This window comes from Neolamprologus multifasciatus, chromosome 16, assembly GCF_963576455.1.
Source record: "Neolamprologus multifasciatus chromosome 16, fNeoMul1.2, whole genome shotgun sequence".
Lineage (NCBI taxonomy): Eukaryota > Metazoa > Chordata > Actinopteri > Cichliformes > Cichlidae > Neolamprologus > Neolamprologus multifasciatus.
Genome location: NC_140454.1, coordinates 4,288,969 through 4,303,844, shown reverse-complemented (window position 1 = coordinate 4,303,844; position 14,876 = coordinate 4,288,969). Strand labels below are relative to the sequence as shown.

The window sequence follows — 14,876 nt, the reverse complement described above, 5'->3', positions numbered from 1 at the left end:
CAAAATTTCCTCCACAGCAATGCAAATGACTGAATGGTAAATGGTAAATGGACTGGTTCTTATATAGCGCTTTTCTACTCTTCTGAGCACTCAAAGCGCTTTACACAACTTGTACATTCACCCATTCACACCCATTCGCACAAGCACATTTTTCTAAGTGCTTTCTAAGTAACATTCACACACATTCATACTCCGATGGACGCATCGGAGAGCAATTTGGGGTTAGTATCTTGCCCAAGGATATTTGGCATGCAGACTGGGGAAGCCAGGGATCGAACCACCAACCCTCCGATTAGTAGATGACCTGCTCTACCTCAGCTCTACCACCTGAGCTACAGCCACCCCAATGCTGGGTGGCTGCAGAACAGCATTCTGCAGCCAAGGCTGGCACAACCAGTTACTAGGTTTAGGAGGCAATTACTTCCACATCGGTTTTTGTAATAACCTTTGTTCACTCAAATTAAATCATCAACTGAATGATGCATTTTGCATCTCATCTGGTCATCTTTGTCTAATATTAACATTTGTTTGATGAGCCATTACATCCAATTTCAACCAGACGTGGATTCAGAAAATGATTCCACAGTAAAGCAAAGGTGTAAACATGTGTTTGTGAGCAAATCATTGCAAAGCAAGAAGAAATTAACAGGAAGTTGGGAATTTCTCTTTTGCTATTAATGCTTTGTTCATTTTAAAATGGCAGTAAGAGCTGAAGGCAAACGCAAAGGGAAAAGTTTGCACTAGGGATGCAACGATACCAATTTTTTCAAACCGATACCAATACTTGGATCCGAGTACTTGCCGATACAGAGTACAAAAACCGATACTTCTACCACACACACACAAATGCAATGAATTGGAAGACAGGTTTTATTTTATTCTCTGCCGATAAAAAATAAAATCTTAATAAAAATGACCACAAAAAAAATTCAAGTGAAAAAAAAGCACTTCTGTTAAATTATTGCAGAGTCTCCACATTGCAATTTAACAAAATATCACTGAACTAATGGCACTGTCCCGAGCTTCTGTTTATTTATTATATTTCATATCGCAGCTCGAGTATGCTGAGAAGACGGTGCAATATTATGTTTTCCACGACTGGCATTGGCTGGTCATCCAGAGCGATAAAATGAGTCAGAGCCTCTGTTATTTTAACTGCCCGTGGATTTTCTCTTGACATTTTTCATCGCTTTTCCAAAACCTGAGTTAAAGTTGGCTGTTCCACACTGCTGACATTTTGTTTAGCCTAGCTACAGCAGCCTCCAGTTTCTCTTTTTTATCTGGAGCCGCCAGTCTCACTCGCCTAACCCTGTGCCTGTTTAGCGCGGGATGTCCCCCTAGTGGCCAATCTAAAAAACTACAACAGAAATGACAAGCCACCCTCTGATTAATGAAATAAGTTAGTATCGGTTCATGGTATCGGTTAACTTTTACGAGTATGAGTACACACACATATTACAGTATCGGCACCGATACCCGATACCAGTATCGGTATCGGTGCATCCCTAGTTTGCACTGAAACAAAAATTCCAGTGCAAATGCATTGGTGCTTGGGGAAAGAAGAAAAAGATCTAATTAGATGAGAGCTTGCATTTTTTTAATGCCTATTTTACTCCCAGCACAGAGTCTGTCTGCACCGTCTCTGGATGTGACAGTCAACAAAGTTTACAACAGACAGAAAAACAAGATAAGCTAGAGCTGCGATTGGGATCTGTGGGTGCATCTTAAGCTAAAACAAAATAAAATGCAGTATTTGCTTTTCCTTAGTTCAACTTGACTTCAATGTCTCCACACCCAAAGAACAAAGCTTCAGTTGCATTCGTACTCCACCACGCACATCCTTTCATTTATTTTTAAGCTCAACTTTTACACCCAAGGGATAGCTCATCTCACTGCAACATACTTTTTGTGTTTTCAAATGTCATGGATAAAAAGAATTTGAGAGAAAAAAAAATCTTTTTAGAACAAATGAAATCTAAGAACAATTCTGTATACGCTCTGCTTCCTCTTGACAGAGGTATAATGTAGAGGGTGTGACAAGAAGTGTTTCATCCCCCGCTCTGCTGCGTGTGATCTCCTCTCCAGCAGCACCTGTCTGGCGATAACCTTGAAAAGCTGCTTCCTTTGCCTTTTGACATCCTGCTGTGTTGAGACCTGGAAGATGCAAACCATCCAGAGCTTTTTTCCTCCCTCCAAGCTGCACCGCTCAACATTACTCTGTTTTTCTGTCTCAAATTGAAGACGGCTGGCAGGCATGCGGATAGCGATTTGCAATCGATTGTGCCCTTCACAAAAGACGCAGCTATGTGTAGGCTCGATAAGTGCAAAACAGAAAAAGACAGCACCAAATCAAAATATGTGATCATATTTGGTTATTTTTAGGTTTCACATGGGGAGTGACAGTGTGTATTTATTCCTGCATAAGAGTGGATTAATACACCCTTGCAAACTGGTTCTTTAGAATCCAAACGTCAGAATTCCTTCCACATCAAAATATACTTAAATATCATCATGTGTTCTATGTGTGTAATGTCATTTCAGTGCATCATCTTGATAATAACAGACTTTACAGTTTACTGGCAGGAAGAACGTCTGAGATATATTTCAAGATGCAACAATGAGAACAAGAAAGGACCCCAGCTGTTCGCCCCATTGTTCCACTCAGTGTGTGAAAAGCTTTTCAAATTATAGACACAGGTGGATGAAAACTGACTACTTAACTAGTCAAATAAGAGAAATACAAATATTCATACATATTTTTTGCAGTTTACCCACCTAAAGGGCAACCCAGATGTAAACTAGTCTGTTATGAAGGAAAAATGCTGACCTCGTCTCCACACTTTCCTCAAAAGGCAGTCAAAACACCAGTGCTGACCTGTTCTTTCAAAAGGGCACTTGGAAAAAAAAAAAAGAAATCTGAAGAAACAGCCTCTTACTGAATGCTTTGAGGTACTTCACTTTACTGAGGCTGGTGCAAAGGCGGTATGTTATCCTGTGTGTGCGTTTGTGCCATACCTGGCTGACTTTGGCTGGTGTAAGAACCATGTCGAGGACGCCCGACCAGCCAGCAATCACTCCTGTGGGGACTGCATAGGCCAGTGCTATCATCAGGAACCGCAGATTGCTGGAAGAGACATTAAACATGTCAATCACAAGAAAAAAAACACAAACTATATTATACTATACATCATCAAGTCTCCAGACAGAAATTTCAGCACATTTGTAGAACCTATCAATGTAATCTTGGGAAAAAGAAAGAGATGTACTAATTAATGAGAGATACAGTATCTCACTTAATGCTACAATTTAACATGCAGTTATCCAGATCTTTCATATCTTGAAAGCATCTGGGTTTATTTCAGTCCTAAAATAAATAAATAGTATATTAATTAATTGTGTATTGCTCCTTCCGCTGCTCGTCCTTTAGCAAAAACAGATGATTATCTGATATTTATTCGTGCACCTCTAAAGACTTCTGCATATAAATGTGAGAGCTTGGTCACTTGATTCAATTGAAAGGATATCCTCTGCAGAATCACTGAGGGGTTCATAATTATAATCCAAGCACTAAATGTTACTAATTGCATGAATGCATAATGCCGCCTCCAATTACAGCCTACATCCCAGCAGCAGTGGCCCGAGATGAAACAATGAAAGCAGCGTAACGTGGTGTGTCTTTCCTGTGCTGCTCATTGATGTCTGGAGGTCTGCCATCAGCTGTCATCCAACCTGACACGCACAGCCACGCGCACTCAAGTGCTTCTATCTTTGTCAGGGTACTCACTGACATTAATGCATTCTGTAAATCCTGTGTCTAACATTATATACTTGCCTCCAACACTTGTCCCAGACTAAACTTAATGCTAGCCCCAACTGTAAACGCCCAGCGGTTCATTGAAATTGTGCCAGACAGTGACAACTAGCACAAACTACTCCAGCTACTTGCCAACCTTACTCAATCTTCACTCACAGATTTACTGACCAACATTACTGCTACTAAACAGTTGTGAGCGTGCCCCACCCACCCCCCACAATGTGATTACGCAAACAGATTTTGTCCTCACAACATGGATAATACACAGCACACACAGGCACACCACTTTGGCTCATCTCCCTGTGCCTGTCACAACAGAAAATCCATCCCTGTCCAGAGCACAGAGACAGAGAGATAAGAAGCAACCTGAACACTGGTGGGAAGCTGCCAACATTAAGCTAAAGGATCTAAAATAAGGACCAAAAACTCAGAATTAGGAATTTGAATAATCACTCAGAATCCTCTGAATTCTTGGCACTGCACTGTATAGCTTAACAGTGTGTGACGTGTACTTGTTCAATGACTCAATTAGAAATTTTGTCCATAAGGCGATTAGGGCTGCCACAAACGATTATTTTGATAGTCGACTAGTCACCGATTATTTTTGTGATTAGTCGACTAATCAGATCATCATCCATTTGGACGTACAGCGTACAGCTTATTGCACCAGCAGCATCTGCTCTTATATAACTATCATTAGCTTACAGCTTTAAGTGTTTAAGGTATGTGCAAACTAAAAATAAAGACAAGATGATAGTTTATTAAATTTTCATGAAATTTGCTGATTGTTTCGGTGAAGTTTAATAAACTCCTTGCTATCTAAAATATAACAGGACACCGGAGTATATTCTGGAGCATCTCACACTTCTGATAATCAGCTGTCTGCTTGACGTTTATTCAGCTGTGTAAAAACTATAACTTTAATCTCAGCCAAACCGATTTACTCAGGAACAAATAAAATACTAAAAAAAAGCCAAACAATAACATTTTTAAGTTATCTAAGTGACTTATATATATTTAACCTGAGTAGAGAAAGACGGCGGTTGGTTTGAAAACGATTTGCCGGGAGTCCGGTGCTCTCACGGGCTCTAGTGAGCCTAGCCCCCGGCTAGCTATCGAGCTAGTGGGTAACAGACGTCTCCGAAAACGTCGGAGCGCTTTTGAAAATATGTGGTGTCTTGATAAACTGAGCAGATATTTGAGGTTTACACAGCTACATTCTCGCCTGAAAATATGTTAAACGTTTATTTTGTGACCCAGAAAGAATAATAAGAGTAATATTAAAACTAATTAAAGCTGCAAGCAGCGATATGAGGGCCCTCGCACCCTGGCACGTCGAGCCACGCCCAACCCCTACAACCAGCACGTCCGATCTCATATAACATTGATGCAATTCATGCATTTAACCACCAGCTAACATTTCATCTCATTCAACCATGATTATAGTCGTCCCACTAGGTGGCGCTCTAACCATTAATGACAAATGGCATAACAAACATTTCCGAGCTTGAGTCTCATCATACCTGCGACCTTTGGGAGAGATTGGACATTGTGTTTTTGAGTGACAGCAGATTACTGCTTTTTGGCGAGTGATTCAAACTCCACGTGCCGCCATGACCACCCGGTTTCCCTCAATGTAAAAAGCTTCGCAATTTAACATCACAAAGGTCTTTAGATTAAACGCACTGCAGATCGTGGCAATGTGACGAAATCCCTTGGAGGAGTTCGTCAAAGAACGGTGCCTTAAAAGAGGGGAAAATGTCGCCAAAATTACACATTAATTTTAAAATGGCTGACTTCCTGTTGGATTTGGGATATTGCTCCAAGAGACTTTTTTGTACATCGTGATATCTCTTATAAGCTTACTAGGTTTCAGACTGATAAATAAAACACAGAGCAGGGGCTGATGTTTTGAAATTTTGTAGGGGGCGCTGTTGAGCCAATTTGCGCTCTTCAAGGAAAATGATCACATAACAACAAAGCCTTCATCACATTGGAGGTGTGCGCCAATTTTCAAGCCTCTATAAACTTTCCAAGCCCCTTAAAAGCCACTTCATTTTACATGGTGAACCGCGTTGCCACCAGGGTGCGCCGTTCAGTTTAAAGTCACAATTTTCTCACTGAAGCATCATGACGGACTGATGGTGATATTCCCCGCTTTTGAGGTGTCCACGATGAACCTGTGAAAATCAGTACAACAAAATTAAAGCCATGACATTTCCTGTTGCCACTAGGTGGCGCTCCACGAATTGCTGACAATGGGGACATCAATCTGTTCAGGGCGGGTCTGACATCATGCCTGTAAAGTCTGGTACTGATCAGACTGAATTTCATTGAGTTATACTAATTTGTTTCTTCATGGCGAGACATCAAAGTTCGCCATGCTTTCGGGGTCACACCCTTTTGCGAAAACTCACAGTTTTCACTGTAACCCAAGATTAACTCCTTAAGGCTTTACTGGAGAAATTTGAGGCTGCAGATGTCACCCATCACAATACTGTACCCCAAAGTGTAAAACATGACATTTCCTGTTCCCACTAGGTGGCGCTGTCCTTGATGTCAAATATGGCAGTTGAAAAATGTTCAGGGGTGGAGCCTTATCATATGTGTGCTCTTTGGTCCAGATCGGACAATGTATGACAGAATGAGAGGGAATAAGATTTTCATGGCGAGTAATCAAAATTCGCCGTGGCGTCACGGCCTCACCGTATCACGAAAACTCAAAAGCTCCGCAATTTAACATGGCCCAGGTGTGTAGTTGACACTGACCAAAGATGAAACTTATACAACCAAATCCCAAGGAGGAGTTCGCAAAAGTTCGAGGCATGGAAATGGCAAAATTAGAGCTAAAATGTCACATTCACCTCCAAATGGCGGACTTCCTGTTGGGTTTGCGTCAATGGGCCCACAGACTTTTTTGTTCGTCTTGGCATGGTACACATGTGTGCCAAATTTCATACATGTAGCTCAAACGATGTGGTCGTAGGGCTGCATTTAACAAGGCATAGGTGGCGCTCTAGAGCCATTTCCCAGTGCTCATATGTAAAACCATTAAAATACAAAATTTTTCACCAGACCTGGCATGTGTGCAAAATTTCATGAGTTTTTGAGCATGTTTAGGCCCTCAAAAAGGCCCTTGTTTTGCCAGAAGAAGAAGAAGAAGAAGAAGAAGAAGAAGAAGAAGAAGAAGAAGAAGAAGAAGAAGAAGAAGAAGAAGAAGAAGAAGAAGAAGAAGAAGAAGAAGAAGAAGAAGAAGAAGAAGAAGAAGAAGAAGAAGAAGAAGAAGAAGAAGAAGAAGAAGAAGAAGAAGAAGAAGAAGAAGAAGAAGAAGAAGAAGAAGAAGAAGAAGAAGAAGAAGAAGAAGAAGAAGAAGAAGAAGAAACGGAGCAGATACAATAGGGCCTTCGCACTGTCAGTGCTCGGGCCCTAACTAGCTGCCGCCATTGTTGGAAACTGAGCAGGGCTGCGCTATGAATTCTGGAACAGAGCTTCTTCTTCTTCTTCTTCTTCTTCGGGGTTTAACGGCAGCTGGCATCCTTGTACATGCAGTGCTGCCATCTTCTGTTTCAGTCCGTTATTACACCCTTAAATTCTACTACTTATTGCTGCGTCTTATGTGATCTTACAAAGCTTCAAACGACGCGTCGAGTATTAAATCAGTCGTCGACGATTTTGATAGTCGACGTAATCGTGACTAGTCGACTAATCGTGGCAGCCCTAAAGGCAATAAAAATAATGACTGCAACCAGTGACTGGCGTTATAGCTGGAACACTTTCTATCACATGAAAACCTGTTTCAATAGCAAACCTATAAGAGCCTTCCTGCGTTTGCCATCTTACATTTCAGGTACTCTCATGAGAAAACAGTTTAACAGCAACTATGTAAAAATGTGTTTACACCATCTATTGTTATTATTCCACTCTAATGAAAGTCAAATCTTTGATACGGTTATGTCTGTCACTGCATAACAATGTGGTTTAAAAGAAAAGAAATGGATTGCTTTTAATTGTAAGTTCCTCAAAGGGGTGGCTGTAGCTCAGGAGGTAGAGCAGGTCACCTACTGATCGGAAGGTTGGAGGTTCGATCCCAGGCTCCTCCAGTCTGCATGCCAAGTATCCTTGGGCAAGATACTAACCCCAAGTTGCTCTCCGATGCGTCCATCGGAGTATGAATGTGTGTGAATGTAGTTAGAAAAAGCACTAAGTACAGATAAAGTGCTTGTGAGAATGGGTGTGACTGGGTGAATGTGGCATGTTGTATAGAGCGCTTTGAGTACTCCGGGAGAGTAGAAAAGCGCTATATAAGAATCAGTCCATTTACCATTTACTCAAAGACAGCAACTCGTTTGCAATTAATCACAAATGTGACGGGGTTTGAGGTTACAGTTAAGTGCACGTGAGCCACTAGTGTGTGCATTTATTGTTTCATTAGCTGCAAAACAATGTTTAATTGTTTAAAAAAACTGTAACAATTGCTCAAAATTAAAAGCTACAAATGCATCTTTGATTTGAGGTAAATCCATTTGTAGATAAAAACCGTTCATCAGTTTACTGGAATCAAACTGCAGCAGCAGGAATCTAAATGCTACAGCAAACATGAGGCTGACACGAGCAGTTTAGCTCACAGTGAACTGTTTGCAAAAGGGAGAAAATTAATAAAGTCGCGTGTATGTGCATTTATGTATCTGTGCCCAATATACACTCAAAGTTGATCCATTTCGAATATATAACACCTCTCCAATCACATGAAAGTCAAATACAATCACTTGGAACACAAACACCCACACTAATCACCTTCGCCCAGTGAGGTGACATGGTGATTTAAAAATCAGAGCCACATCCTCAACCCAAACAATGTGATTAGAATCACTCAGTGTCTGACAAATGAGGCCGGGCTGGAAGCAGATTCACAGATTGTTTTCTTCTCCTGCTGTTGGTTTATGGACACCGGTAACTCTTACATTCATTCTGCCCCTGCTTTATTATAATGCAGCCAGCATCCTGAACGGTATCAAGCAGGAACATCTGGATAACACTTTGAGGCCGGCATCGCCCATATGCTTCAAAGTTCACGAATACACACAAACTACAGAGAGAGAACTTCCCAGGACAAACTACCTGTACGGCCAAAGTAGTGTTGCTGTAAACAAATCCACCGCCCTTCCCTTTCCTGACACCAGTGAACCTCACACAATGAATCGCTTTATTGGAAGAATGCTTTGATTATACACGAAAAAACAAACGCCGCCAGTCTCTCAGCTGCAGACGGCTTGTCTCATCTTAAGCAGTATGAAGCGGTTTGGCCTTGGACAGAGTACGTAGGGACAGTCATAAAAGCCCTGTGACAAAGTACTCCCCCTGCTTTTCCTATTAGCACCCTTTTCTTTAACCTTGCCACAACCACAGGAAATCAATATCCATGCATTTTTTTCCCCTCTAAAGATGAGCTTATTTAGACAACCAAATGCAAGCAGGCAGACACCATCTACTGGTAAGTTTTTTCTCCTCTCCACTTCCTGCTCGGGATGAAATATTTCCAAAGAAGTCTCAAAGCTGCCGGTGTCATCAGCTAAGTGTCCTTGGCAGAACCGGCTGGAGCGCAATGCATCAAAATGACAACTTTCAAAGTGAGTCTGACTCGGGTGGGAGGAAGGGGTCATTAATAGTCAAGCTTCGGCCTGTTTAGCATCACCACACCGGGTGATGAGAATACAATGATAACTTTGCACCATGTGTGGAGACATCCAGGTTTCTAATTAGACTGCTGCTGGGGCAGCAGATGTGAACAGCTGGAAGCACTCATCAAGCTGAAGATCGTTAACCAGTACTCGGACCTTGACAGATAAATGGATGAACAGATACATCAATAGATAAGCATCAAGTTTAATGGCAAGTTAGCGGGTACCTGCCATCATTGTGAAGGCTACAAAATGCTGCTATATTATACAGCGCGAGGTGCACCATTCAAATCTGCCATCTTGGTATCGGGCCCAATACCAAACAGATCCTGTCCATACAAGACCAATTCCCTGTCTCCATCAGCCTAACTACCAATTATTCCACATGGTGGATTATCAGCTACTCACAGCAAACCCCGGCTTGAAGATACCTAAAAGTGATGCAAAATGATGTTACACAGTGAGGTAAAAGAAGTTTGATCCGCCTGTAATCAGGGTGAGAAACACTACTGAGCACAATAGTAAACAGTGAAACCTAAAACATCTGGATAAGTTTCATGGAAAGCAGCAGTGTGGTTAATAAATTATAGGGATGCACCGATACCGATACTGGTATCGGGGCCGATACTGTAAAATGTGTGTGTACTCGTACTCGTAAAAGCTAACCGATACCATGAACCGATACCAACTTATTTCATTAATCAGAGGGTGGCTTGTCATTTCTGTTGTAGTTTTTTAGATTGGCCACTAGGGAGCCAATTATTATTTTATTTATTATTTATTTAATAATAATTATTTTGTTTGTTTGTTTACAATATGGACACTCTGCAATAATTTAAAAGTTTATTTTATTCTCAAACCTAATTTGTATTTATTTTATTCCAAACAGAAGTGTTTATTTATTATTCTGAAAGCTCGAGACAGTGCCAATAGTTCAGTGATATTTTGTTAAATTACAATGTGGAGACTTACAAAGTGCTTATTTTTCACTTGAAATTTTTTTGTGGTCATTTTTATTAAGATTTTATTTTTTATTGACAGGGAAAATAATAAAACCTGTCTTCCAATTAATTGCATTTGTGTGTGTGTGTGTGTGTGGTAGAAGTATCGTTTTTTGTACTCTGTATCGGCAAGTACTCAGATCCAAGTATCGGTATCGTATCGGTTTGAAAAAATTGGTATCGTTGCATCCCTACTAAATTACAATTACAGAGTCATATAAGAAGTTAAAATTTCACTAAGTAAAGCTTTAAAGTTTGAGTACTTTCTCAAACTAAGGTAATCCTTTTGCCTAACTGCTCTATGAGTGCACAAGGCCACAAAGACTCGAGTCCTGCTACATGCCCAGTCCCTGCAGGACAACTGTACGGCTTGATGTTGCTGGACTGAGATACAACATGTTGCCCAAACAGGTCACTGGAAGCCTGCCTATCACAAGTGGAACAGAAACCCTCACAGCTGGATGGCCTAGTTAAGTTGGCCAGAAACCTCTGCAGGTATGAGCATGCGCGCATGAATAAAATGTGTCAAAAAACGTGTATTAGATAGATATCAGCTTGATCGCATATGTTTCTGAACTCTTTAACGAGTTAAACCGGTCTGTGGAAAGTCTGGCTCTGTAGTGAAGCCATTTCTTACTTCAGGGGATCGAGAGTAGCCAACCGAGCTGGGCCAACTTCCTGGCTGCCATCATCCAGCTCTTTTTCCCTTCACCCTTCCCCAGCCTTAATCCGAACTATGGCCACTGCCACAGGCCTCATTTCTTTACAATCCAGGGCAATGCTGTTTCCTCATGGCTCAGAGGATTACTATTCCCATGGTGGAAAGTTTGAAGACATATAGGGATATGGTGCTGCAAGGTTTATGATAAGGTGTTATTTAATCATTGTGTCTAGATTGCCGTGTAGACCTCGCCTGTACCCTTTCCCAGGGTGGGGGAAGAAGAAGTCCACAGAGAGTCAGATCCTCAACATAACAGAACATCTTTCTTCTTCTCCAGCTACATGCATCAGCTGTGTCTCTTGAGAGTTATTGTAAGTAACTGACCGTCACAGTTTAGATGCGGGGTGATGACTTTTTTCAACAGTGACCAGAGCTTAGTGACAAATCTAGAGCGAAGGCTGGAGTTTCTTTGATAACAGGCCAGGCAGATGGTGCCAACTGTAACATAAGATTCTGTCACTTCCTGAGACAAGAAGCATACTTTGCATCACCAAAATAGACTGAATGTATCTGCAGAGCAGAATAAATGCTTAAAACAGGCTAACAACTGTTCTCTTAGAGATCGCTTTCATACAAAATAGCAGCGCACGAAGCCAAATCCAAATACACATCTTTTGTAATCTATTTAAAATCAAGGACATATCAAATTAGGCCTCTTGAATAAGGTTTTGAAAGAATGGTCTAAACATCATCTTTCACATGATGTTGGACTACCAGAAGTAGGGATGGGTACCGGTGGTTCTGACATAAACGGTAGTAACCAGACCGAAAAGCAGCGCACATTTCGGTGCTTTTTTTTTCCTGAGCTGTGATGCACTTTGAATTCTAGCCAATCATTTTACGTTTCCGAGGATAGTAGGCGGGTCCAGGTACGTACGTTCTTTTAGAGCAGGGCTACAGATTAAAAATGCCCAAGGCGAAGCGGTCAAAGTCTGGCTGTACTTCACAGCAAAAGATGCAAACTCAGCAGCTGCAACAAGTGCTTTAAGCTGATACTGTGATACTGTCAAAGGAGGTAACACCTCAAATCTGATGAAACACCTGGCGACGCATAGCGTTTTTTTAAAAGCCGAGAAATGCGCCGTATTTGATAGCTTGCTGCGAGACCTCACACCGAGCACATCTACTGCGGGTGTGGTGCCTGTTATCGGACCCGGAGTTTGCAACATCCCCCAAAAACCCGAAGAGGAGAGTCCTGGCCCCTAGCCCTGCCAGTGTAGCAGAAATGATGAGGATGATGATGCAGCAGCAGCCGTTCTTCTCTGCGTGAGTAGCTTAATGTTGTTCGTGTGTAATTTACGTTGAGTAAGCTAACCACGTTATTACATTAATGCATGTAAGGTGAACTAGCAAACATCATCATAGCTACATGCGGCTGTCTTCTTGTTTGATGGCAGATACTCCCTTCACCCTGGACAAAAAGGCTAAAATGACCAAAGAAAAAGTGGAAAACAGTTAAACATGAGAGGTTTTTGGACAAAGTTTGTGTTTTTTCCATTGTTTAAGCACTGCTTCCAGCCAAGAGTGATACCATATATGCCCCATAGCTGCAGAAAAGGCTAACATTGTTATCTTTTTACAAAAAAACAGCTGAACATGAGAGGTTTGTGGACCACTTTTGTGTTCTCCATTCTTTAAGCACCGGTTTGAGCACCGTTTAAGCACCGGCACCGTTTCAAAAGTACCGGTTTGGCACCGGTATCGGATAAAACCTAAACGATACCCATCCCTAACCAAAAGACATCATCTATGTGTGCATTGGATTTTACCTAAGAAGTCTGCAGATGCTGCTCCTGTAACTGAGTCTCTGGCTTGCAGCGGCCACGCTGGGAGGCATTGGTGGGCGTGCAGGGAAATAGAGCAGGACTGCTCCAAAAAGCACAGCAATAGCAGCCAACTCTGCCGGAGCACAGCGACGTAGATGAAAAGAGACATACATGTTATTTTCAAAGATGAGACAGTCAGTCCAGTTTGACATTTTTTAAAAAAAGGTCACCGTGACATCTAGAAGTCCTCTGAAGCCATCCCCGTGATGAACATAATAGCCTACTAGACAAGACTGTAGAATAAATGCATCTAACAGAACGATGCAATCTGACATAGCATCAGCTGGTATCACAACTCGTCTCTTAAAATAGCAATGCATTTACTAAAAAGCTCCATTGTAGCCACATCAGTGGGTCGCTTTCATCCCATCATATGATAAGTGATACAATATCAGCTTACTTCTTATGCGACTCCTTTTTACTTCTGAAAACCTGCAAAATCTTTGATTCACAAAAATGTATCCGCTTTGCCCTTAAGAAATTAATAACAATACTACCTTAGGTTAAACAAAAGCCGCTGCCTCAATCTATTACAGCATGCCTGTTTCTCTTTTCAGCATGCTTTTAATTTTCTGAATCAGTTAAGCATATCAGCCCTAAAATGCCATTATTCAGAGACGCAGTTATGAAGATTATAATTGGTGTTTTTGGTGTTTGTGCAATATTCTTGGATCCTTTCGCCTGATTGTATTTCTGTCCCTTGACGGGGCTGACATGATGTCGAAATGATGCGATATCGATCCAACTTGCCCTCGGAGGCTCTTGCTTTTTCTTAGTACCTGCATACATTACTAGCTGGATCCTGTCCCGGATGAAGATGTCGGAAACCGCTGCCGAGATCGTGGTTAGTGCCTGGGTGTCATTGGGAGCTGGAACTATCAGAGGTCCCACTATGAATGAAGCGGCGCCTCCGAGGTAGGAGAAGAGTGAGGCCACGGCTGTTGCTGTGGCTCTCTGATCAGGGGCAAACCATGTGGTGGACAGATAGGGGCCGGCGCTCATCATGGTGGGGCCGGCTAAACCATTAAGCAACTGACCTCCATGTATCAACCTGTAAAAGAAAAAAAATGTTCCTGTTTAGAACAAATACATGCCAGGAAAACACTTCTCTAATATCCCATTGAAACAAACACAAAACGGCAGCAGCATCACCTTCAGTATCCCTATTAAGTTTAAAATAAACTAAATAAGGACATAAAGTAATGAGGCATTTCTTTTGAGCATCTAAAGGAAGAATGACAGGCGAGGGAATAAAAATAAAGGCATAATTATCCCAGAGGAGTCGAGTAACCACCTGCCCCTGAAGTTTCTTTCTAACTTCTGCACCTTCAGACTGAATTGTGTGAGACAGATGTATTCTGAGATGTCCCCCGATGCCGCCAGAACCCCCACCACCCCACGGCCCCCTCCAGAACTGTCTGACCGAGACAGCCCGCCGCTGGAGACGGCTCACGGCTGATTGATTGTCTGTACGCTCAGTAAAGACACCATTCGTTCAGAGCAGTCCGAGCTGGCTCAGCAGGGAGAGAGGAGAACGAGAGAGGGGGACACGTGAAGATGTTGGGCTAATTCTGAGTGTAGCCATTTAAAATTCTTCTATAATATTGACTGAAAAAATATTATCAGTATCAAAATTATTAGATTTTACACTAATACTTAATATAAAAAAATCCCTTGAATGGCATTTTGTTTGACAAAACTTTTAATTCTAATACTGAGCCCTGTCTAAACAATATAGTTTATGCCTGCTTTATGTCTAAAGCAGGCATAAACTAGTTTGTTCAGTCTCCAGTGTGCTGACATGTCTCTGCCCTCTAACTCGTTCTAACTTTGGAG

At 41.7% G+C, this 14,876-nt stretch overlaps 1 protein-coding gene across 1 annotated transcript in view; it reads right to left on the bottom strand.

Annotated features, from left to right (window-relative positions):
- Window positions 1–14,876, bottom strand: part of slc49a4 (solute carrier family 49 member 4) — a 78,069-nt gene that overhangs the window by 49,180 nt on the left and 14,013 nt on the right. The window contains exons 3-5 of the mRNA XM_085135994.1: window positions 13,820–14,091; window positions 12,984–13,113; window positions 3,016–3,124 (exon numbers count right to left, since the gene is read on the bottom strand). Of these exons, the coding sequence (XP_084992120.1) occupies window positions 3,016–3,124; window positions 12,984–13,113; window positions 13,820–14,091 (511 nt within the window). The remainder of the gene's footprint in view (window positions 1–3,015; window positions 3,125–12,983; window positions 13,114–13,819; window positions 14,092–14,876) is intronic.